The sequence below is a fragment of the Nomia melanderi genome, chromosome 1, assembly GCF_051020985.1.
Source record: "Nomia melanderi isolate GNS246 chromosome 1, iyNomMela1, whole genome shotgun sequence".
In the NCBI taxonomy this organism is placed as follows: Eukaryota; Metazoa; Arthropoda; class Insecta; order Hymenoptera; family Halictidae; genus Nomia; species Nomia melanderi.
Window position 1 is genome coordinate 35,585,870 of NC_134999.1, and position 23,512 is coordinate 35,609,381.

The window sequence follows — 23,512 nt, forward strand, 5'->3', positions numbered from 1 at the left end:
ATTACGATGTACCCAGAAACGATAAATCTAAGGGAACGGTTCGTCGATGTGTACAGAAGCGTCACACAGTTTGTCGTTTTCAATTTTCTTTTAAAAATCAATGCAAAATACATCGTTACTAAGATAATTATCCCTCTTAAGAATACATAAAGTCTCGTGCTTAGGTACATATCATGAGCATTCTCTCGAAATATTACAATCTACAACATACGCATTACCTACATGTTTATTTGGCTTCGTTATAAAAGTCTTGTACATACAGACACCACCGGCTCGAAAATAATTCTCGTCTCTTACATACAACTGTACGATAATTCGCACTCTCGCTACAAAGGCAGACTAGGATTGTTTATTTTCGCTCGATTTGGAATCGCGTACATGGTCGACAAGTTTCGCACGGACCGTGGAAACCGCGTTCATACCGCGCGGAACGATCTCTGCGAAGTCAGGGGGACAGACGAGGTGATCCAGGAGTGCACCCTTCTGTGTCGTCCGAAGTTGCATCTCGGCGCTAGCAGTGCTAGCAATGCTAAAGCAGCACCCAGCAGAGAAACGCCGCAAAGAGCACCAGCTGTAACGTCGTGTAGAGGTGTGCCAGCTTTCGGGGACTTCGCGGCGAGCAGTAAAAGTCCCGCGCAGCTCAGCGCCGAGAGTCCAGCAAGACCAAGACCAGTCCAAGTTCTTCTCAACGTCCTGCAAGCACCAGCCAGAGTGCAACACGCTCCGCAACCTGCCGCGCTGTCGTAGTAATACCTGCGAAGGGGCATTAATTCGTTAAACGCTCGAGCCGGCTCTAAGACCGTTGTCCAGTTTGCCGAGGCAAACATCTACCTTCTTCCTTGCGTCCAAGATAAATATAACGCCAGGCCGCAGGTTAAGATACCAACGAGAACCAATAATAGCGGGGCGTTTCTCCTATCGTTTTTCTCCAAACCACTGGCCAAGGTTGTGTTTGCATCACTGGGCGGCGGTGATAGCGGTGGAACCTAAAGAAACGCGCGTGACATGGTTAGATCATCTCCGTGTCTTCCTTTCCGCGAGTCAACGTTGCGTCACTGCGGTGAACACGTTAACCCCGAACCTCTGTGTATGTGCTCACCACCGCGGTTCTAGCGATGAACGCGCTTTCCACGCTTTGATAGCCGTTCCTTTTCTGTCCCGCGGGTACCACCTGATACCTCGATGAACCGGACACCATTGGCAAAGACTCCGGTCCGTTTTCCATGTACGCGTACCGAGGCAGTGGATCGCCATGACCCATCGACGCAAGGTCGACCGGAGCTGTGCCGACATACCGGAGTCTTCCACAGTTACTGGCCGGGCAGATGTCCTGCTGCCGCGAGGTGTTCTCCAAAAGCGGCAAACACCTCCTAGCCGAGGACTCTTTGTTCGGGGTGGACGTCTGAGGCCCGGTAGAGGAGTACGCGCGATTCTGCGGCGTTCCTTGAGGCGTGGATCGACTAGGGCTGAAGGTTCGACCTGAAAATCCATGAAAAGATCGTCTCGAGTACTATAACATCGATTATTCCGGCCCTGAAAGACGTCAGAGACGCAATTACGTCGAAGACATATTTGCCAAAGAGTCGCATACCGGTTGGTGAGCCACCTGGAGTCAGCGCTCTTCTTTGTGGCGTACCGGTTTGATTGAACGAGTGGTGTCTCTTCGGAGACAGGGTTCTTTCCTCGGACCTGGACCGTGGCTTCCTGGGAGTGGTCAATATCTCGTGTAGTTTTTGCGTGGCTAAGTTATTCCGCGGCGAGACCGAGATCTCCTGCCCGTTCCTCTCGGGAAGTGCCGGAGGGTCTTCTTCTTGCAAGGGCACTCTGCTGTAACGACCTAGTAACACGGTACCGCTTACTGACGAGAGAAAATCAAGGGAATCTTAAGCATCCCGTTCTACCGAAGGATAAAATTAGCAGCCGGCGAGGAATACGCGCGTCCCGAGGATTCGATTCAACGTTCATCGTTTAATCGATCTCTCCAACTTACCCTGCGGCGTGTTGATGTGTCGTCGCATAGGGGACACGTGCTTCGCCGAACTCCAAGCGGCATCGTCGTCCTGGAAATCCGGATCACCCGGTACAATGGCGTATCTTCCGGCGTTGTTCCGGCAGATTTGCGCCTGTAGCTCCCGACCCTCGTCTTGGTTGGCCGCCGTTGCGGAACGTTGTTGCACCTGCTGCTGCGAAATGAAGTCGTACCTCGAGGAGCCCCTCCTTTGGAACAGGCCCCTTTGCTGCTGCTGTTGTTGCTCGTCCGATATGTACTCGTACCTTGAATTTTGATTGTACGAGCGGGACTCCTCCACCGGAACGCTCGCGTATCTACGATGCGCGACTGTTCTGTTCTCCTCCAGGTAGCAATATCTGTCCCTGGTCACGCAGTTCTCGATCCCGCTTTCCGCGGTCCCTTGGAAAGCCGGGTTGCTCTGACCTCCGCTGCACTGCATCTGCAGCTGCAACGGAGGCGGCGGGGGCGGCAGATCGTCCACGGTCTGAAATTGCGGTGGCGGCGGCAAATCAGTCGCCTGATCGTCCGGAATGTATTCTGATTGCCGGCAGAACGAGGGATTGGTGTAACAGTGCACCGGGACCGGTTCCGATGTCTGAGCCATCGTGCCGCTTTATCGGTCCGTATCGCGCCGTGAATGACTCGCGTCGAGTTTGATTAATGTCTCTGGAACGAGGCGTTTTTGTTCCTCGCGCGACTTCCCTCGTCGGACGCGAGGCACCGCGTATCGATGGTTCGCGTGCGAGACGTAAATGGATGATTCCCTATTAAGACGTACACGCGCGACACGCTCGTCACCGCGCGCTCGCAGTTATCGTTCCCAGCGTCGCAGACGTTTCAAGCGTTGCGAGCCCGTCGATTTCCGATGACCACGTACAAACTGCTGATGTAAGTACGCGGCGACGATTGCTCCGTGAAGGTGGTAGCCGGGTAGAAGTTTTCCGGGTACGAGATCTCCGTAGCGCGAAACTGTAGTGGTATTGAGCCGACGTCCAGAGATGTGTCCGGGAATTTCTTACACATTTTCAATCGTTGAACAGGCGACGAGCACTCGACGATAGGACTCCTTCCGCACAGGGTTCACGAGAACATGTTCAAACACTATCCGCTAGGCCGTCGTTAGAATTCCTTGCTCGAGCGTCTGGGGAACGTTCCGAGAGGACACTGTATTTTTCTCGCGTGAAAATGTCCCTCCGCTTTCCGCGGCTTTCAGATATTCCTCGAAACGCTTACGAGTCCGTGGGGGCAAAGTCCGATGCTCTCCAATTGCGCTCGGTCCGTGCAGCACGGTCGCCTGCAACAAACTGCCACATGAGATCCCTTAAGAGCAGATGCACGAAGGGCGTTCCTCCATGCGTTCGCGAGCGGGTAAGCGTGTGTTCGTGCTCCATACTACCTGAGGGGTTGTCAGGGGGTTCACATAATGCGGGCCTGCTGTCCCATCGCGGGGTGGGGGCTCCGTTGCTTATAGTACGTTTCTTCGAACATTTTCTATGTTAGCGCAACCCTCGATAGCACGTCGAGGAATTTACATGACCGCGTTTTCAGCGTCCCCTCGTCGCTCCACGACCGCGACATTTAAACTTTAAATCCCACAAGATATTAATTTTTTTCAATTAAACGCCTTTCTCGCCGGATAACGATTCTATCGCTTGTTAATGATTCTCTTAGCAGCGAAATCGCTTGTCCTCGAAAGATGCGTAAAGAACGGTTAAAATCGGTTGAGGATACAATCCAATAGAGAAAACTGTATAAACACTACTCGTATTCTTGAAATTAACATAAAATAAGAATTATCCAACGTACGTGGGACTTGTGCATTTATGAATGTAGTTGAGGTTTTACGTTGAAGTGAAAGGACTAACGAAATAATAACGAAATAAGGTTCTTGCGGTTGAAAATTCCCTTCAGAATCGTAAGCACTTCCAAATTATTCGTAGCACATTCACCAGAAATATTCGTTGCAAATGATCGTACGAGAATCAGGAAGTTCGGAAGTGTGTGTGCACGTGGGTGCGTGTGTATGCTGTAAAAGAACTCCAGTCGAGGGTACTATAGATAATTTTCTGGGCAGCTGCCGCGACCGTTGGGACGCGTGCCCCAGTCGCAACAGCTGCTCCAACACAGACGCGTTTCGATCACAAACGCGCTCTTTATCTTTCACTCTACGGGCGCCGAATGCACTGTTGGCTCGTACGTACCGGTGCGCTCGGCGTTAACGGACGAAAAGTCATTTCGAGGAACAGGGAAGTGCACCCGACGCGGTCGGATCCACGAACGAAAGGCGCGACGGCGTCGTTGGCAAATCAACCACGGTGATTTGATCGCTGCATCGAGACATTACAAATGACCCAATCGATCGCCACGGGGAACGATCGATTTCCCACAAAAAAAAAACCGTTGGTTTCACGCTTCAGCGGATTCGCCGATTTTTTCGCGCGATATTCGAGAAACTTGTATAGAAAAATATCGAAAGGCATGCGTCGCGGTGAAAATAGGATTCGGGGGCAGAGTGTCTATGGAACCATATCAACTTTCCTTTCGATCGCCGTTAACGTGTGTTTTCTAGTTCGTTTACATAAGCGATAAGCACGGGAGTATCGTGTCGAACGGACGGATCGTTTTACATCGATCGCGTCGTGCGTTTAAGACCCCCGATTTATTCGAACCGTTTTGTTTTCGCCTCCATCAGGCGGAGCCGTTCGTCCGAACCGTTTGCGGCGTTAATAATCATTGTTCAGGAAAGTGTAGTAGATTTTCCGCTCGAGCGATTGATCGATGACGTACGAATTCCGCTCCGGAAGTTCGAGAAAGTCCACTTTTCTCTTTTCTTGCGCCGCGATAGGCCCCCACGATTTCGCTTCTAGTTTTTCGCGGTTCGATTTCTTTTGGAATTCTCTGAATCGCTAACGGTGAACGCGCTTGCTCGCTCCTCGTTTGTTCGATGATCCGTGGCCCGCGAAATGGGAAGCGATCGCACGCGAGGATAGCCCAACGGTGATCGATTCGGAAAACGCGAGCGTGCACGTGCGCGCTTATTCACGCGACACGCGCCGGAACGCGTGTCCTGCCGTTTCGTTCATCTTTTGTCGGCCAGGCCGTGCCCTGAGTCATCGAACCTCGTTCCATTGCCAGTTTGATGTTCAACCAGGCTCCGTTCTATTATTCGCAGAGATGGGGGCAGAAGGTCGAATTAACAGCTTATGGAAGCTGATGGCCGCGCGACGCTTTAAACTACTGCCCCGGCAACGGTAATTCAGATACAAAACAACCGTCCGCTAATTCTTGTCGGTCAAACAAAGGTTTTACGAGGTACAATTGACCCGATGATCCGTATTAATTCTTCTTTTAATTGTCCAGTTAATACCGGCCATCCTTCGCCACCTTAATTAGTCAGCGCTTAGTCGGGAATCGTTTTGCAAGACGTGTCAGTCGGCGGTGATGGTAGGTGGTAATCGCGTTGCGCCCAAAATCTTGCCAGGGAATAAAATCGGTAGTAAACTCACCTTTGTGTCGTTCTTTGGCAATAGCTTCGCGAAAAGGTCGACTGCCGAGCCTGTGCGAACTTCCACTGCGAAGAATAAAGGTCATAGTGATCCTTCGTGACGATCTTGGGATTCGTTCAGTCCCTATTGTTGGTCTAGAGACGCGTTCAAGTATCTGCGTGGATTGCACGCAATATTTTCCACCGAGATTCGTTAATCGTCATTCCGGTTCTACGGTAGTTACCCGCGACGCTAGAATTAGCTTCTCCGCTGCTACTCTCGCTGTCGGGCATCTTCCTGTAGCGCAATGCGTTACATGAGAACTGGAGCAGCCGACGGACTTTACATAATGCGAGGGTTATGAATATACGCGGCGGAGCGAGCCGATTCCTTTTTCTCATTGGTAAGCGTGACATCGTTTCGCGATCGCGGAAAGTGGTGTGAAGAAGGCTTAAAACAACGCGAAGGTTCATCTATCCGCCGTTGTCCCTTTCACTGCGAACCGACCGCGTGGGAGGCCCGTTCAGGATCTCGTAGCAATTTCAGCGAGAACTAGTCTTCGCGGTTCAGTCTCTGTCGGAGTGTCTACCGCGGACAGTCACTAAATTAACCGTGGATTTCGAGTGACAAGTATCACGCCGAAAAGACACGCGTGCTTAATCGGGACTCAGTGGAACGTGATCGAATGGGAACGACGAGACGTCGATTCAACAGCGATCGACTTCAATTGATTCCGTTATCGAGAACGATTTCAAAAATTCGAAGCATCTGGAGTGTGTAAACGGGACCCGTCACCAGCTTGTGAGACTCCGAACAGTGTTAATTAAGCGGTTAACAAAAACGTTCGATCAAACGACAAGCATTTCCGAGCGAAACGTCGAGGAAAATACCGAATCACGGTGCAATCAGCCGCAAGATCAATCGGAGACAATCGATTTATTATTGAGGCAATTCTGGCCAGCGGATATTGCTCGGATCGTTGATTTCCCAAGAGATCGCGGAGAACCGGGTAGCGGTTCGCTAAAGGGAATCAAGAAACCGGTGAAAACGGAGTCTGAGAAAACTCGAGCGAGCTGGCGCACACCGGTGCACGCGTGCAGCCGTATAATTGCATCGCCTCGTAATCAACTGGCATTGCATAATATTCACCGGCGAGGCGAACTCTGTGGCAAAACAACGAAGAAAGAAGAACGTGGAAGTAACCCTCGGCGCGTTTGTGTTTCCACGGATCTGTTCACCGCTCATTGGATCCACCTCGGTTAGACTGTTCTTTCTTCCCCGGTTGTTCGTTCTCGTTCCATTGTTGCGGGGGAGTTGCGCAACGCGAGCCCGCGAGTCACGAAGAAAATCCGCGCGACGCAGCCACGAGGATTTCAATTAACTCCGGAGCGGTTAGCATAATTGGCCGGCCGCCTCGTACTGCCAGCCCGGAAATTATCGAAGACTTCTGCTGGATGAACGCGGCGTAGCCAGTGAAGAATTATTACGACTGCCGGCTGGCCGGCCGCGACGACAGTGGAACCAGTCTCGATTCACCTCGGCGAGAGTCGATTCTCGTGTGTCGCGTGCTGGCATACACGCGCTCGCACGTATACACGTACACACGTACATGTAACACACAGACGAGCGTTTCCCGTGGACTGGTGTCACCCGGTACATTTCGTTCACGGTCAAGTGCTCTTTGTTCCGAAGCAACAGGAAGCGCTGAGCAATTTCCGTTGGACACCGGCTCGATATTTCACGTATGCGTATCTAGGAAATCGAGCGACGATGCACTGCCGCGCGGCAGGTGCGCGAAAATTTTCCCTCTTACCGTCGACAATTTCCTTCTGCCTGTTCTAACCGGCTGCGAACAGGCTCGCGTGCGAGGACCTCGGTTTGCCTGATCAGCCCGCAGCGAACGGACAATGATGGAGAACGTGTACGTGATAAAGGTGAAAACCAAGCCGCCGATATCATCCTTGTACCCTTCGGAAAGACGCTATTCCGCGTCGACCGTGGGAGGTCTGTCCTTCGTCCACTTCGGACTCGGCGCGCTTTCCCTGTTGCTCGGCAGTCTAAACGTGTCTCTTCAAGGACCAATACTATCGGCCGCCTGTCTGGTTCCCTTCGTGACGGGCGTGCTCGCTTGGAGAAGGTGGTACATCGATCGGAACATCGCAATTTTTTTCTACGGGAGCCTGTTCTCCCTGATCGCGGCGGTTCTCTGTTTCATCAGCATGGTTTTCGATATCGCGACCGCGGTCGGGAACTCCGGAGGGTCCGTGTGGTCCTTGGCGGAGATCCTCGATCAGCCTCGGGACCCGTCGCACCTGGAGAAACACCTGACCAACAAGACTCTGCTGAACGAAACCGCGTCCATCGACGAAGAGACGTTCAACGCGACCAGTGTCTACGATCAGCTTCATAACGTCAATTTCAACGACCCCACTCCTGGGATCGTCCTCGATAATATGTCGAACATATCTGGATACATCTTGAGAGCATCGACGAGCAGTCCTGGCGGGTTCGACTCCGAGATTCCAGGCGAAATGTCAGTCAACGATACCGTTTCAGGAAAAGGTTCCCCGATGGCGTCTAAGGGAAACATGCAAGAGGACTCCGGTAATGTCACGGACGAGTCCGTGTTGACTATAAAGAACAGAGTGGTGTCGATCTGGTCGAAGCATTATCAGAACCTGTCGCACGCGGATATCTTTCTGACGGTGAACGTTCTGGTCGCGTCCCTCTTCGAAGCGTTCTGGTCGACGCTGAGCGCCAGGATAGCGTTACGGGGGATGATGAACCGATTGCCTGAGTCGAGCTACGCGAATCACGTGACTGGCCGAGAGAGTTCGGAGCACACCGGTCTGGGGAAGAGGAAATCGCCGGCACCGAGGCCGTGCGTCCTGGATCACGATCGAAGGTTGTCGGAGAGCTTGCAGAATTTGAGCGCGCTGCACGGTCTGAGGAACCCAGGGCCTAGGTTACCGTTACCGGAGTCTAGCAGGGAGTTCAGAGAGAGGGTGGAGAGGTTCTTGGCGAACCAAGCGGCGCACAGGGTCGTCGAGGGATCCTGTTCTTGAGGGGGAAAGTGGGCCGCGCGTGAAAGGACCGCGAGGAACAGAAAAGGAACAATGTGTAGGAACGATGGCGGTCTTGATTATGAAAAAAGGAAAACGACGAATCGAGAAATCTGTTGTAGCGTTTATCGATCTCACACCGTAGGCTAGTAGCGTCGCTCCTGAATTCCGTGGCTGTAAGGTCGGCCGACCGGCCGACTCGCATTATGCAACGTGTCTAATAAACTTTCATGGGATACCCGGCAATTTTCTTCGTTCCTTCGCCGCTTCATTAATTAATTCGAGGCAATTGAAACGTATTGTATGTAATTTGTAAGTGAATAGGATCTCGCGAAGTCGGCCACGATTGCGACACGGCCGTGCGCCGCGGCCGATTCAGACTGTATACAGTTAAGGAACGGTAGTTGTTCGCAACGAGTCTTCATTCGGGGAGATCGTATCAATCACGACGCGATCCTGGAAAATGGTTAATTGCGATTTATTCAATTCGAGCGATGCGCTCGTTCGCGGTTAATTAAACCTTCCGCGTGAGCGTCGAACGGTTCCGGACAATGGTGCACGGATAGAATGTTCTAGTTCGCGAAACTACGACTCGGGGAAATTTCTGTACAGTCGCCGGTTGCACGACGGGAATGATAAGCGGACTCCTCTCGCGTAACCGGTTCCATTGTTCCTTATTCGGAATTTTCGAAAGATAGCCAGCGGTCGGTCGTTCGAATGAAGTTTTCTCGCGTGTACCACGAGCGAACGATTGTTTCCGCGATGGCGCTGAACAGTCTCGATTTCGAATGCTTTTCGCCCGGTATAGTATTCGATTGAACTTGAATACGAATATGAAACAACGGTCGAACGATACGGTGAGAATTATAGTCCCGTTTTCCTGGTGTGCCGATTCGATCTAGATCGAGCGGGGCGAACGTTGCCCACAATGGGTTCGAGCTCTCGTACGCGCGCATATACGTGTTGCGAAAGTTCAACGATCGTGCCACCGGTTGCGAAATCCCATAATCTGATATTGGCCAACGCGGAGAGCGCGGGAGTTTACCAAGAAAATTGCTGACAATAGGTCTCGCCGTGGCAATAGAGCCCGCATTCCTCGTTAAATGCTTACCTGGGCGTATTTCTGCGACATATCGATCGAGATAGAACTGTTGACAGAGGAGCAATTACCGTCGGCTCTGCGCCCGTTCCTTTTTAATTGGATCACCGTTTCCTTCCAAACAAATAATACCGGTTTATTTCGGGAAAACGTGTTTGTCCAACGGTTCTCCGCGTTCGATCTGGCGTGGAGAAGAATTGTAACAAACAGACCTGAGTCGAATGTTCGATTGTGTGCTCTCCGAGTTTATTAGCGCTCGAACGAATTTCTAGGATTCACCGAGGGTCCCCTGTCACACCGTTTCTTTACAAAACGAAGCTTTATTTCTCATTAATGATCAGTTACATCGTTCGACTTGCTACGTAGATCGCTCTTAAGGTACACTTTATCGAGTACACAACGTTAAACTACTCCCTCAAGCTAGCTTTTGTCTCTTTCACGCCTGGGTATCCCGACTATAAAATATTCATCTGCTTCGCGTGTTGCGCAACGAACGGTTGACGAACGGCGATAAACGGTCGATAGTTAAGTAATCCGGTACGTTAGCCGAGCAGGCTCGATCGTTCCGCTGCGCGTAATCTTTTTCTTGGTCCACCTGAATTTGTATCTCGAGAGCGAACGCGGCATTGCGGCGCAACATGCTCGACGAAGCTGACGTAGACCGTGGCGGTCTAAATCAAATTGCTCGAGGGCCGCGGCACGCGGCGGATCCGCGTTTTTCGTTAGAAAAAGGAAAGGAATCGTAAAAACGAGAGCGTGTGTAGATGTAAATTCGTGAAAGTCAGACTTCGCCGCGAGTTCCGCGGCACGCCGAAACGTTTCGTCGGCTCTCCGCGCGCCTGGTAGTCGAGGGACGTTCCACGATCAGGATACACACACCGTTGGCAGTGACCGAACACTCGGCAGACCCGACGAAACCTTCGCCGGCGCTGCGAATCCGAACGTGACGCTTAACGGTGAACAGTTTTTGCAACGATTAGCGGCTAAGTGTGAAATCGAGCTGACATCTAGCAAGGTATTGGCAAGAGTAAAGCACACGTTTGTACATGGACGTTTCTAACGAGCGCACGAAGAAAAGGTCCTCCGTCGGAGGGGCAACGTGACTTTCGGAAACTTTCTTGTCGTCCTGCGAGGCCTTTTCTTCGACGTTTCACCTATGAAACTAATTATTCCTCCCCTCTCTCCCCGTCTCCTCGCGTGCGAGTCTTCTCTTCGGCGTACATCAACGATTAATGCTACAAACAACACGGGCGACATCGCTTAATTAACAAAAATACCTGGCTACGGTAGGATTCCACGCAAACACGTATGAATTTGCGGCTCGCAATCCACTTCAGACTTCGAACGACGCGGCGCGGCGCGTCTTTGTTCACTTAGATCCTAACGATTAAGGTTTACGTTGTTTATCTTACGCTAAACTGTACCACGACAAATCACATCGCTTACGACTCTATTACGGATGCGGTAATCTCCCTCGACTTGCGCCCACTTTTCTATCCTACCACTCTCCGTTTGATTCGCGTACGCAAATTCGGCTAGACTCGCGGCTTTCTACAAACAGAAAACGCAATAAAAGACTAAAACGGACACGGTTCTCCAATGATTATTCTCTCGGAAATCAAAGGACGAGTTGTACTGTAAGTTCTGTTTCTCTCGAAGAATTCTTCCACCGTGTGTAGATCTACCGAGCGTTACAACCCGCGGGAAAAGTGTCAGCGAGTAAGTTGCCTTCTACTATTCTACTACGCCACGGATTCTCCCGTCGACTCTGCGACGCGGAATCTTCCAAAGAAAAGTGGAGTCACGTCACTACATTAATCTAGCCATCCACCTTCTTCTCAGACACTCGGCACAGTCTTCAACGTTCGGTAGACCTACAGTTTCCTGGCGGTATTAATCTTTAAGCTCCTGAAACGCGGTTACACGTTCACCGGTCGAACATTGTCGTCCGACTGTTGCTGTTCGCCGCTTTGCCAGCCAGAGTCCAGCGTCGTCGAGTCGCTCAGACAGCATTGGGGCGTTTCTTCTTCCTGATTGCTTCTATAGTCCCTGTAGTCTCTCTCCCTGGCCCTGTCAGTCTCCTCCTCTCTGAAGTAACCGGAGGTCGCCGGGCCCTCCTGCAGCTGTTCGTCGTCTTTCGACGCGTAATACGAGTATCGTCCCTGTTGGATCACCTCGTACTGCGCGTCGGGAGCTAGGAACGGTCCTCTGGCAGTCCTCGGTTCGTCGCTGTTCGCGTAGTTGTCGGACGGTATGTCGCCGCTGTCCGATGGCAGCGGAAGAGGCAGTCTGGATCGTTTGGAGAGCTGTCGCTTGCCTAAACGGGCCGCCAGGTAGTCGACGCCCTCGGAATGCTCCGCTCCTGTCGGAAATTGATCGTCTGACCATTCAGTAATCGTTATTAAAGTGCTCGGTTCCCGATCATTCGATTCTATACCTTCTTTCTCGACGGCCAGATCGTAGAAGCTGCTCTCGGGGCCGCAACACGACGACACGTCTCCGAAATAGAGCTCGCTCTCCGACTGTTTCGGTCCAGGATTCGCCTCCTGCTGAAACGCCCCGTTCTCCACGCCTTTCAGCGGCTTCCTGATCCTCCTGCTCTTCATCGTGCCCTCGTTCACGCCCTCGGGGTCGGTGCTGTTCGATATTTCTTCGGCGTTCTCGTAATTGTCCGAGGGACGTTTCGCTGGTCTAGGTCTGTGATCTGACACCATAAGGTTATGCCTCGAAGAACATGGTTCCCGCTCGCTATGTCTTTTTCGTTTCGCACGGGTTACAATGCAACCGGTTTCGTATACCTACGAGTAGCATGAATGGTTACCTTCGTTGTTCTCGAAATTCTCGATTCGTTTGGCGATCCTGGGCCTCTGTTCGGCTACTTGCGGTCTCCTGGCAGGGCTGTTCGGGTCGCTGTAAGGCGGCGGTGGGCCCCACAGGGGCACCGGCGTCTCCAGAACGCTGTAAGAGGCCGTGCTAGGCGTGTACGGTCCATTCTGTGTGTTGAGAACGGAGTACGGGCCGCTCGGTTGAGAATTGAGCACGCTGTAAGGACCATTCGCGTTCTCCGCGTTCGCCTCCGTCTGTCTGGCTTGCGTGTGGAAGCCGTAATTCGAGTCGGGACTCGGCGCTGGTCCTCTGGATCTCGACCAGGGCAGCCTCCATCTCCTGCGAAGATTAGAAGGAGACCTGAGCTGCATTTTTACACGTAAAAACGTTCGTTTCGGTTGAATTTAATACGCGGCGGACGGGTTCCTCGGCCGGGAACGTTTTTCACGGCGAGGGAGAATGTTCGCCACGCAAAAATTCCCCGTGACCTCGCGGAGATCGTATCACTCCGTGAACGGACGCGAATCACGTGACGGGATCGGGGTTTTTATCGTCGATCTGGATGAAACCGCGGATACCGTCGCTCGTTCATCATCATCCATTCCCGAGGCGAAGAGATCTTTCCCGCAGAAGTCGGCGGCGCAATGGAATGTCGGCTTAATTGATGCCATACATTAGCGGATTACCGGAATACAATGCGAGCCGGGAGCTGCTAGATCTGTAGCTTGTTTACGAGTTTGCTGTACCCCTGCCGACCGACAATCGTGACAATCGTGAATGAAACCTATTGAATATGTATCGCTCAGGAACGAGCGCGCACGTGAACATCTGAATTGCATCAATAATCGCTGAATGAAGCACACCGCGGCTCGCGTTCCCGCGTTCAAATTGCTCCGATGCAGGCGCCGTAACAGCTTAACCATTCTCGTCGCTATTGCGCAATCGGTTTCGAGAAATTTTCCAGGGAGAACGTTATCGTCTGTCCTGCAGTCCCTGCGATTGTAACGATCGTCGCCCGATTTGACCGTTTAACGGGATTCCAGCTGAACGAAACCTACGAAGGTTAAGACGTCGTACCTGGAGGGCGCCAGGTCGGGGTTCGGCGTGTAGAGGTTGCCAGGAGTTTGCGCCCACCACGGGCTAGCACCGCCGCAGTCGTTGCAGCATCCGCAGGAACCAGTCGGTGGTCCCACGGTGCCTCCCTGGCCGTAGAGAGATCTGCATCTGAGCTCCAGCTGCTCCCAGTACATCTTCTTCTTCTCGTGACTCAACAACTGGTACACCAGCATGCACGAGAATATGCAGGCCAAGATTCCTGCGACCGAGACGCCGAACAAGGCTCGCAAGCAAGCGTGCAGGGCGCCGTGGACCGCGTCGCAGTGAGGTGTGCCTTCGAACAGCACCCCTGGGTCTCCTTCCGGTGCTCCGTAACACGTGCACGACCTGTAGGGTAGCGATCATCGATCGTTAACACGTCTTATCGACTTCCTTTTATAGCCGAGCTGAATGTGCAGCCGCTTTGCTGACCGCCACGCTTACCTCGCTTTTGCCGTGTAAACGCATTTCCGAAGACCTTGCAGCCGAGACATGTGAATCACTGTGGTCGTGACAGTAACCAGCACGCATACCAACGCGCAGACCACGCCGACGGAACCGCAGACCTTCATCTAGAAGAAAAATAAGCGGACGTTAGTTTAAAGAGAAGGCCGAGACGATATCTTTCGGGATGCTGCAACGGTATTATACCCACCAGAAGCCCGTATCTGTGCTTCCGCCTCGCGAGCAGCATCGTGAACAGGCCCATTAAAATTAACTGCAACAACCACGCGCATTCAATGTAAATGATTATTTGCAACATAGTTCAGGGGCACGTTAAAATGATATCGGACGCGACCCGACGACGGGGGCCAGCGTCCAGGGAAGACCCGTTAATCTATTCCGATCTTCGCCTCTCACCATTATGCCAGGAATGTAAGACGGTACAGTCTCAAAGAGTGCTAGGCTGGCCGTGTGGGCTGAAAGGACCGCGTGCACCGCCAAAAAGAGACTGCCGACCGCAGCGCTCAACCCACCGCACAGGCAACAAAGGACAACGTACTTCTTGCAGCAACCGCCTTCCCCGGTGTGGCCTGTAAAATTAAAATCGGTCACTGATAACGGACCAACGGATACGACCGCCAGGGATTGAAAACGGGGGAGAGCACGCGTTCGCCATCACGCTCCGAGGATCTTCAACGAGGAATATTCTCGTCGACCGAAAGACGGGTAGCGTTCGTACGGATCCCGGTGCAATCTCGCGTCGAATCTTCCGCGGCTATCGCTTCAAAGGATCACGGTGAAACACGAAATAGCTCGGAGGTTGTTTCTCGGTGGCCGAAAACGGAATCCTTTGTACTACTATCGACCCTTTTCAGAAATGGTCCCGCACGACTTATTCCCGTCGCGCCCGCTCTCCGCCGTTGCGTTCGGGGGATAATGATTGTCCTCGCGTGAGAACCCAACAACGAGAGCCCCGATCTGACCACAGTGAGAAACGTGCCACGACGCGAATTCTTCGAACTCCGCTGATTACCCCGCGGATCGATTCGATTCTCCTTTCCGTCTCTTAAGTAGATCCCCGGACCGCTGCAAAGAAAATTGCGGATAATTAAATAATTTGTTATCCCATCGCGAGGAGGATCGCATGTCGCGTCGCGTTCTGCCCGCCCGATGATAATTTCACCGGTGGAACGAAAGATTTCAACGTTAAATCACGTCGGCGCACGGAATTGCCGTTTCTACCGGTAAGCATAGGAGAAGTGGCGATTTTTTTGTGGCTGGTAACAGAGGGACGCTCCATTCTATCGTCGGCCAGACTCGACTTTTGTTGTCAAAGTTCGCGATTCAGCCGACCATGCTGTATTGGAAATTCCTCCAATGAATGTTGAACGATAGAAGCGTCGGCGCTACGTTGCCTCAAAGACAATGGCAGATTCGTTCTCTCCTTCTCTTTCGCTCTACCGTTTCCCCTCGAGCGGGAGAGACACTCGAGAGAGAGCTCAACTTTTTAATCAGGTTTCCCGTTAATAAAGGAGGGTACTAAGCTTTTCTATAGCGGCCAGGGAACAAGCGGAAGGATCACCTTCGGTAATTAAAAATCTAATTATTTTTCCGTCGCACGGAGAAATCTGCGAACGTTATGTAGGTGAATTGAAATATGAAATACTCTCTGTGGAAACGAGAATATGCTCAAGGATTATCGCTCCCACGATCTTGTTCAATTTATGTCGACGATTCTGAATGAAAATTCCTGGACAATGGATCGGTCGACGTGACTCAACCTGTTCTAACTTCTTGACAGTCTTCGCGCTATTGTCGGGCATCGCCGAATAGAACCTTGCGCAAAGGACAACTCGAAAGACCGTTCCTCGAAGGAAAACTCCGTTACTTTGTCCAGAAGGACCGGGATTACCTTTTCAACGGATAGAGAACCTTTTTTTCCTTTAAGCCCGATATAGGCGATCCCGCTTTGAGACGGTTTATCGCGGTCTTCATTGAAATCGACGAGGAAAACTGTTTCACCGAAAATCGTGGGCTACCTGCCGCTGCCTCTCGTGAATGCAGCTTGGGAAAATTTAAGATAGAACCGTGGAACTGTACTAGCTGAACTGGCGCAATTTCGGTTTCGGGGAAACCGGAACCGAGTGAGACTGAACCGTCATTTACATTCGAGCTCGTTCGCTACGTGTATATCAAAGTAAAAGGGCAACCATGGATTTGCTCAATTTCAAATGAAAGAGGAAACCCGAGGCAGCAGTCGTAGATCCCATGGATAAAGAGCGACTGCTATCCTGCTCGATCCGCGCAATTTCCTCGTCTCGTTCGAATCCCCTGACCTTGTTACTTATAGCTCGAAAATCACACGATTCCCCCTGCATCTGGGCAGAATCCTCAAGATTTTATCCGACCACCATTGGATAGGGTATAGAGTAACCACGTTTATTAAGGAACTCGTCGATACCTATTTTTACGGCAACCTTTCCTCATCCACGTGACCTTCTACGACGCTGCAACATATTTTTTTTTACGGGCGAAAATAGAACGCGGTTGCTAGAGAATACTTTGGTCGCGTTAAACGGCGGTTTTTATGGTTACGCTTGATGCAACATCTTAGGGAAGAACGTCTTAACGACGCGGTAAACCACAATTCTAATACGACGGAGCTCCTTTTCGAATTCAACGGTCGCCGTACTATCGCTTGTGTAAAAATTTACGAGATCCATAATAGCTGAAACGAGCCATCAATCTGTTTGTACGATTTCATTTAAACGAATGATGTTTACGATTGGAAATAACGGTTCTACTCTTTTGCCTATCGATTAAAATGCAATAGATGCTGCCGTGTCACGCGATGTTTCCCATTTTCTGTACGAACATACCGAGCTCGCGTATGTATCTCCGACAATTAATTACCACGGATAGCTGAGCCATTCCATTAAGTCGCCTCCGATCTAGCTAATAGCGGATTATACGGGTACGCGGGCTCAGCGGTAGAGACAGAATGGGGTTAGGGGACCGATTGATAAATTAACAAGAAGGGTTAATCGGCATACCGCAGGGGTGAGGGTAGTGCGATCTCGGGAAGTGCGCGTGATTTGCCGGATGCGGCAAGTGGGAATGAGAGTGTGCCGCCATTGTGAACGGATAACCCTGGTTATCCATCTCCATTTCCGTTCCGAGCCGACATCGCACTATCTGGAGCACTGGATAACCGTCCATCTTCTTTGCTTCGAGGTGTCCGCACGGAGGAAACGTCGATTCACCCTAGTCACTCGATTGTCTTTGTCAACTAACACGTGGCGCCCATGGCCGGTGTTTATCCTCGCCGAACGGCTGCCGACTTCGTGCTTTCCGCGTCGCGTGTTAAATTTCGAAATTCCGGTCGAAAATGAGGGTGTCCCGTGTCGAACGGCGGAGGGATAAATCGACGATGACAACGCGGACACGCATCGACGTCTTCGACGCTTTACGGTCTACGTTTGCGCACCGCGTGTCGTCGCTGGGGATCACTTTCCAAGGTCAACTCTTTCGAATGCACTGTCCCATCGATCGATTCCCGATCAAACTCAATTTATACGCGGTCGATACGCTGTCGCGGAAGTCGACGATCTTCGCGAACGATGTCACACCGGTGTCCCATCAACACGAGTCACTGTGGCTTCTTCGTCGTGCTACGGTTCCTCCTGTGCGTTCCTTAGATCCACTGAAGACGAATGCTTCGGCACAACAACTCTAGGGGCTGCTACACGAGATCCGTGTTGACCCGCACGCTGGGGTGTCCCACAGGTGGTAGTGGTGGTGGTGATTCTCGGAGCGAAGACGGAGCTTAGAAATTTCTTTGAAAAGACCACCGAGCCGGCATTCCTCCCACGTCTATTCAGTGACGAGCTCGAATCGATTCCACCGAGCGTAAACGTATTGCAGCCTGTTGTTCGATTCGTAGTATTCTTCGACACGATGCTCCTGCTCTCTCGGTTGCCGTGAGCACCGACTGGTCGATATACCGTGACGATTCCAGCGACCCTACGCGGTCGAGGCTTGAAATTCCACGAGGGTTGTTCTTCGAAGCAAGTGGAATCGGTCAGCAGCGCTTTTTCCTGGTCGATAAGGCTTGTCCGCCACTGATAACGCGGCTAACCGGATCTTGGCTGCCGAGCAGACGATACCACAGGCGCTCGACGATCTTCCTCGAGCAAAATCACTAAGGGTGGAGCTGAGGTCTACCCTCAAGACTAATTTTGAGGGAAAGTTTCAGGAGTGTTAAAGGATACGACAGATGCTTTGACAGAGAACGGGAAATGAATATTTCAACCAAGTTCCGAGAAGAGACTGAGGAACCAGAGGGGATGTTTCTCTACGTCCCCTCTAAGAAATCTTGCCGCGATCAAATATGCGTGTCGCATTGTCTTATGGTGTACAGGTATATATTGCGATACTTACATTGATTAGCAGACGTTGTTTCGTATCTCCTGGTTGGCCGAGGGGGTGGCCGAGGCGGTAACGCAGGGGGCTGATGCGTTCTCGACGCTACCTCAACGCTGCCGTCACTTTCTCCCTCTTGCCCTCTCTTATTCCCTGCGGTCTGCATCACGTGGCATTGACATTTGCTCTTGGAAGGAGCCGACACCTGAATGAACAACACTTTTATGCACAGTAGGGCGTAGGCGTTCCCGGCGAGCTCGAATTAAAATTCTCAATTACCTGAATCGAGTCTACCCCGATCAGAGACGAGTTTTTGGTATCGTTGTTCTGCGAATGCTGATGCCCGTGACTATGAATGTGTCCGTGGTGGTGACCGTGGTGCTCCAGACTCGATGGAGCCCGGTCTCTTTGCCTGGAATCCGGATGACTCGCGTGCAGCGAGTGTACTTGCTGTAGGTGATGATGGTGATCGTGAACGTGGTCCAACCGACTGTGCGTCCTTGTATTCGCGTTCGACGAGGAAGATTCGCAGGATATTCCGGAGCTGACATGATGATGGTTCACGCTTGAGTGTCCGGTCAAGCTTCCCGACGAGCTTCCGTGGTGATGGCCGGTCAACGGCGTGGTCGAAAGACTGCTATTGGCGTTGACCGCGTGCCGGTGAACCGCCGGCGAACCGCCGTGATTCAACATGCTCGAATTCGATGACGCGCCACTCATAGCGCTAGACGTCCCGTGGTGATCGCTGGAGAAGCCCGAGTTTGGAGGGTAATGACTACTCAACGCGGCAGCGCTGGCGAGACGATGATGACTCGTCGGCGATGCCCTATGAGCCATGGTCGAGGAGGCGGAAATCGGGTTAGGATGGTGATGGGAGCTAGCGCTGCCAACAGCGGCTTGGCTCATCGAAGTGCCACTGGAGCTACTCAACGGGCCGGAGTTTCCATGAACGTGGCTGGTTAGGCTGGGCGCCAGGTTCCCGTGATGATGAGCCGACACACCTTGCGGCCCGTGCGGATGATGCACGGTGGCTGGGCCGTGGTGATGGGTCACGTTCGTGGTCTTCCCGTTCCCGTGATGATGATGAGTGTGCTGCCGCTGATGCTGCTGGAATCCCATCAGGCCGTCGCCCGCGTCCAAATTCGTGCCGCTTCGGAAGTTGTCCGCGTGTTTGTGAACGTGGGCATGAGTATCGCCGTGGAAATGCCCGTGGACGTTGCGTTCCGGCGACGTCGGCTCGTGATGATGCTGATAAGGATTCAAGACTTGCTGAATATTCTTCAGTTTATCTTTGCTGGAAGCGGCTTGCTTTGGCGATAACCCGGCGGCGTGATCCTCCAACTGCTTGTCCAGATCTTTCGCGGATGTTTCGAGCAAGCCCGTGCTAGGCTCCAACAAAGGACTAGGGCTGGAAGTTAGGCTGTGTTGGTTATCCTGCAGGCTGCTGCCGGATTCCTGAACTCTTCTCGCGGCCTCGAACGCCAAGTTTCGAGAGAGATCCAAGTTTCTCGGGCTGCACGAAAGATTGTGCTGGCCGTGCCTCGACAAAATCGCCCCTTGACTTTCGATCGACCTCGGATTCGATGATAGACCCGGCTGATGCTCCATGATATCGACATTCCTAGTATTCTCCAAATTGATCTGTTGGCTTTCTTGATGGGATAGCGGACTTTCGAGTCTTCTTATTGGCTCGAAAGCGCTCTGAAGAGCTTCCAGACCCCTAGGGAGTTCTTGGCTGTTGGAAATTCTTGTACTTCCCACGCTCCTCTCCGCCCTGTCTCTCTGCGCTCTCATGGAATCCATGCTGCTCATCGCGGAGCATTGGCAAGAGTGTTGCGGACTTTCCGGAACGTCCAGGTCGGTGGTTAATTGCGGCTGGGACATTTTTCTACCTGCAAAATCACGATAGACGGCCCGATTAAAGGGACGAAGAGAATCGCGACGACCGTTCATTGATCAGCTATGTAATAAGCTTTCATGCTATTTATCGCGGGGATCGAGGCGTTCGGGACGTCTATAGACGCGTCCGTTTTCGCGATCACGATCGATCATCGCGGCCGATTCGCGGCGGATTTCTCGCGTCTGGTCGAGAGGCGATTTATTTGCCGTCTAGCCGCCGCCTTGTTCGGCTTGATGAATCGTTTCGGATTGCAAAGCAGCGGGTGCCAGTGTCTAAGCGCCGTGTACACAGGGAAAAATAAACGCGATCGTTTCGTCCACCAGATATATTCCCGCTCGATTCCTCGCGGCCGACGATTATCGATGATCCACGAAACTGAGAAAGAGCCGGCAGCCGGTCAAAGAATTAACGAATCCCTCGATTACAATGGAATACGGGCCGCCTGGCAATGGGACGATGCTAACTGCGGATATCGCATCCGTTCTGGACGCGGAAACGCGGAAAACTTTCCCGGCCTATTAGCGCCTTCCGTCGTTAAAACTTTCGAATAGCTTTCGAAGAACTTATATAAATATCTCGGCGAGCGTTAGGCGTTTCTTCTTTTGAATTCCGGAGGAGAGGCCTCCACGGTTCGGCATTGTGCGTTTATTTAAAAGAATCCCGCCCTCTAACTTGCTCCTAGGTATTGCCTTGTTAAGGATTTCTTACGAGCCCCGATAATAAGCATCGGCCGGAAAGCATCGTTACGTTTTTTTTTTTCGGATCGCGGTCGTCGGATTTCGAGCGAACGCGAAACTTTTGATTGAAAACGAACCCGAGATATAACGGGTCCAGCCCGTTCCATCGGCAACTCTATCCTCGGACAAAACGGAATGTTACAGTATCACTTTTTCTTAACCATCAACACGTTAGACGGTCTGTTTAAGGGTCTGTTCAAGCCTGTTCCGAAGGTGGGAATCTACTTAGGCTAAAGGGTCGTTCGTGTTTCGTTCCGCGGAATCGATCACATCGACGGGCGCCTTTAAGCGGGGCCGATATCGAGGCATCTAGTTACCGCGAACCAGTCCAAAGTAGTCACCGCGTGTACGAGCCGGTGACTCTGCTCGGCCATTCGCATTCTTCGTATCTCGTTATACGAGTGCAAAGCCACCGAAGGCCATGGTCAAGTTCGATGCCGACGGCGTTGCACGGACGCGGTTCACTTTTTCTGTCGTTCGACGATCTCTTCTCTTCTCCTCTCGCGTTGGCTCGATCGTGGGGGAAGAAGAATGGGAATACTTCGCGGCACGTGGATTTAATTTCGTTCACGCAGAACGAAACCGACCGACGGTCCCGATCCGTCCCCCTGGATCCCCTTCTCGCCGGCGTGACCGTCCTTCCCTCGCTTCGTGTTCCAGACAGTTCTCGCCGAATGCCTGACCGGTAAAAAATATCGAGAGTCTCCCATGGTTTACTCGCGTGACCGTAAAACTGATGTAACAGGCGAGGTAACACGTCGGGCCCAAACGACGGGCCGACGAGTATCGGCGGGGCATCGATTTCACCGGGATCGCGAACGGGGATAAGAATAGAAAGCGACGCGGGGCTCCGCCGGGTCGAAGATTAACGCGACGTCGAACGCGAATCGACGGCAGGCCTCTATCGGACAGTTAGGAGCTGTTAATTTCTAGTATTCAGATAAGTTATCTTGGCCGAGCTTCCCTCGACCACGGATACCGGTTCCACCGTCACGGATTAATGGAACGGTCGTGTGCGTCGACAGGTTCGAGCTCGACTAGAAATTCCACGGTCCCGATCGTTCCGAGCATCCTAGAATCCGCCGGGAAACCCAGATATTAAGCCGTTCCCCGGTCGTTATTTCACGGTGGCTCGCGGTTTCCGCGAGCCACCGTGAGAAATATCATCGGCGACCGACCGCGACACCGCGCCGTCCGGGTGCCAGGCACCTTTTTTCTCGATGCGCGATACCAGTGCCCTACCCACGGTTCCCTTCGAACCCGGACCGTGGCCTCTCGCGCGCGAGAGAGCACGTTTTTCGAATCGGCATCTATCCCCGGGTACCCGCGTTAAGCGAACAAGATAGTCGTGCGGCTCACCTGCACGATCGAATATTCAAGTGCTCCCGTCTGCTCTCCTGGGTCCTCTCAATCACTGTCTCCCGGTGACGCTCCTTCCGCATGCCCGACGATCTCAGCGCGGATCTGAACACGAGGCAATGGTCTATTTTCGCCGCGGATTCCGTGTTCCTTGGTCTTCCCACTGGGATACCGGGATAAGTCGGTAGGCGTGTGCATTTTCGAATCGTCGCTCGGCGCGGACACGCGTGGCGCCAAAAAAGACGACCGCACGCGCACACCGTTCACACAATCACCAGCACCACCACATACATGGCTTTTTATCGTCGCACTGTGTCGGGCCGGACGAGAAACGTTTCGCGTATCACATTCACAGAGAGCGGTGTCCCTTTTCTTCGTCACTCCTTGAATCACGGTGTTCGCTGGTTAATCCGATTCCGAGAGTCGCGTATCGCATCGCGCGTCAGAGAACGGTCCCACGGAGTCGAGGGAGAACGGACGAGCGACCGGGACTCGAAGAAAGGAAGCAACCGGAGGATAGGAGCGGAGCGCAATATCGTGAGAGACTGAGTCTGGTGCCTTCCACCTTCACTGGCAGCCGTTCTGCCTTGGAATGTGCCTTTGCCCCCTCAAGCCCCTCTTCGCTCCTCCGTGCCGGGCCCAGGTGAGGGGCCCTCAGGGCCCCGACTCTTACGCCGCAGCCCCCGCTCTGCCCCCTCATTCGTACACAGCCTCGTACCCAGACACCGTCGATTCGGTCCTGGGACCGCGAATGTCAGGCCCACCCACTCTCGTGAGCTACGACCGGACGCGTTGGATAGAGCGGATCATACGGTGTCGTTGATCGGGCTGAATCGCGATCGCGTTCGATTCTTCATTTATTTATCCTCGTTTCCTACAGTCTACGGTACACGGGAATAAGGAACTGTAATTTTCAAATGGAACAATCGTTACGGTTGCCGTTCGAATGCAACGATCGCGAATAATTATTCCGCTGCGTCGCTGGCTCACGGGTTCAAGTGGTAAATTCAGTTCTCGCAATATTTACAAATTCACGTACCGAACTGTTTCGAATGGTTATTCACCTATGCGA

The 23,512-nt window shown here is 52.4% G+C and overlaps 3 protein-coding genes across 4 annotated transcripts; 1 reads left to right on the forward strand and 2 right to left on the reverse strand.

Moving 5' to 3' along the window:
• Positions 1-130: 130 nt before the first annotated feature.
• On the reverse strand, positions 131-5,879 carry LOC116426881 (uncharacterized). Of its 2 annotated transcripts, none has more exons than XM_076365572.1 (6): positions 5,518-5,879; positions 1,991-3,305; positions 1,592-1,837; positions 1,100-1,479; positions 832-986; positions 131-753 (listed from the first exon to the last, which is right to left on the reverse strand). In XM_076365572.1, exons 2-6 carry the CDS (start codon positions 2,613-2,615, stop codon positions 417-419), a joined length of 1,743 nt encoding a protein of 580 aa, XP_076221687.1. In that variant the 5' UTR covers positions 2,616-3,305; positions 5,518-5,879; the 3' UTR covers positions 131-416. The 2 variants fall into 2 exon arrangements, with proteins under 2 accessions (XP_076221687.1, XP_031832364.1); XM_031976504.2 differs by lacking the exon at positions 5,518-5,879 and adding an exon at positions 3,408-3,936.
• Positions 5,880-5,882: 3 nt separating this feature from the next.
• On the forward strand, positions 5,883-10,708 carry LOC116426878 (uncharacterized). The gene has a single exon (XM_031976502.2). The coding sequence runs from the start codon at positions 7,404-7,406 to the stop codon at positions 8,559-8,561; it is 1,158 nt and encodes a 385-aa protein (XP_031832362.2). The 5' UTR covers positions 5,883-7,403; the 3' UTR covers positions 8,562-10,708.
• A 130-nt stretch (positions 10,709-10,838) lies between these two features.
• LOC116426877 (uncharacterized) lies at positions 10,839-22,559 on the reverse strand. Its single transcript, XM_031976501.2, has 10 exons — positions 22,441-22,559; positions 18,724-20,336; positions 18,463-18,649; positions 14,440-14,612; positions 14,234-14,296; positions 14,023-14,150; positions 13,561-13,926; positions 12,479-12,822; positions 12,095-12,361; positions 10,839-12,019 (listed from the first exon to the last, which is right to left on the reverse strand). The coding sequence occupies exons 2-10, from the start codon at positions 20,326-20,328 to the stop codon at positions 11,577-11,579; spliced, it is 3,576 nt and encodes a 1,191-aa protein (XP_031832361.1). The 5' UTR covers positions 20,329-20,336; positions 22,441-22,559; the 3' UTR covers positions 10,839-11,576.
• Positions 22,560-23,512: the final 953 nt, after the last annotated feature.

Excerpts from the sequence above, each read along its gene's own strand:
- LOC116426881 (XM_076365572.1), bottom strand. The coding sequence starts at position 2,615 with ATGGCTCAGACATCGGAACCGGTCCCGGTGCACTGTTACACCAATCCC. Across the intron at positions 1,838-1,990 it reads ACACATCAACACGCCGCAGG|GTCGTTACAGCAGAGTGCCC; the intron begins GTAAGTTGGAGA and ends CCGTGTTACTAG. Across the intron at positions 754-831 it reads TCTTGGACGCAAGGAAGAAG|GTATTACTACGACAGCGCGG; the intron begins GTAGATGTTTGC and ends GCCCCTTCGCAG.
- LOC116426878 (XM_031976502.2), top strand. The coding sequence starts at position 7,404 with ATGATGGAGAACGTGTACGTGATAAAGGTGAAAACCAAGCCGCCGATA.
- LOC116426877 (XM_031976501.2), bottom strand. The coding sequence starts at position 20,328 with ATGTCCCAGCCGCAATTAACCACCGACCTGGACGTTCCGGAAAGTCCG. Across the intron at positions 13,927-14,022 it reads GTTTACACGGCAAAAGCGAG|GTCGTGCACGTGTTACGGAG; the intron begins GTAAGCGTGGCG and ends GCTACCCTACAG. Across the intron at positions 12,020-12,094 it reads TCTGGCCGTCGAGAAAGAAG|GAGCGGAGCATTCCGAGGGC; the intron begins GTATAGAATCGA and ends AATTTCCGACAG.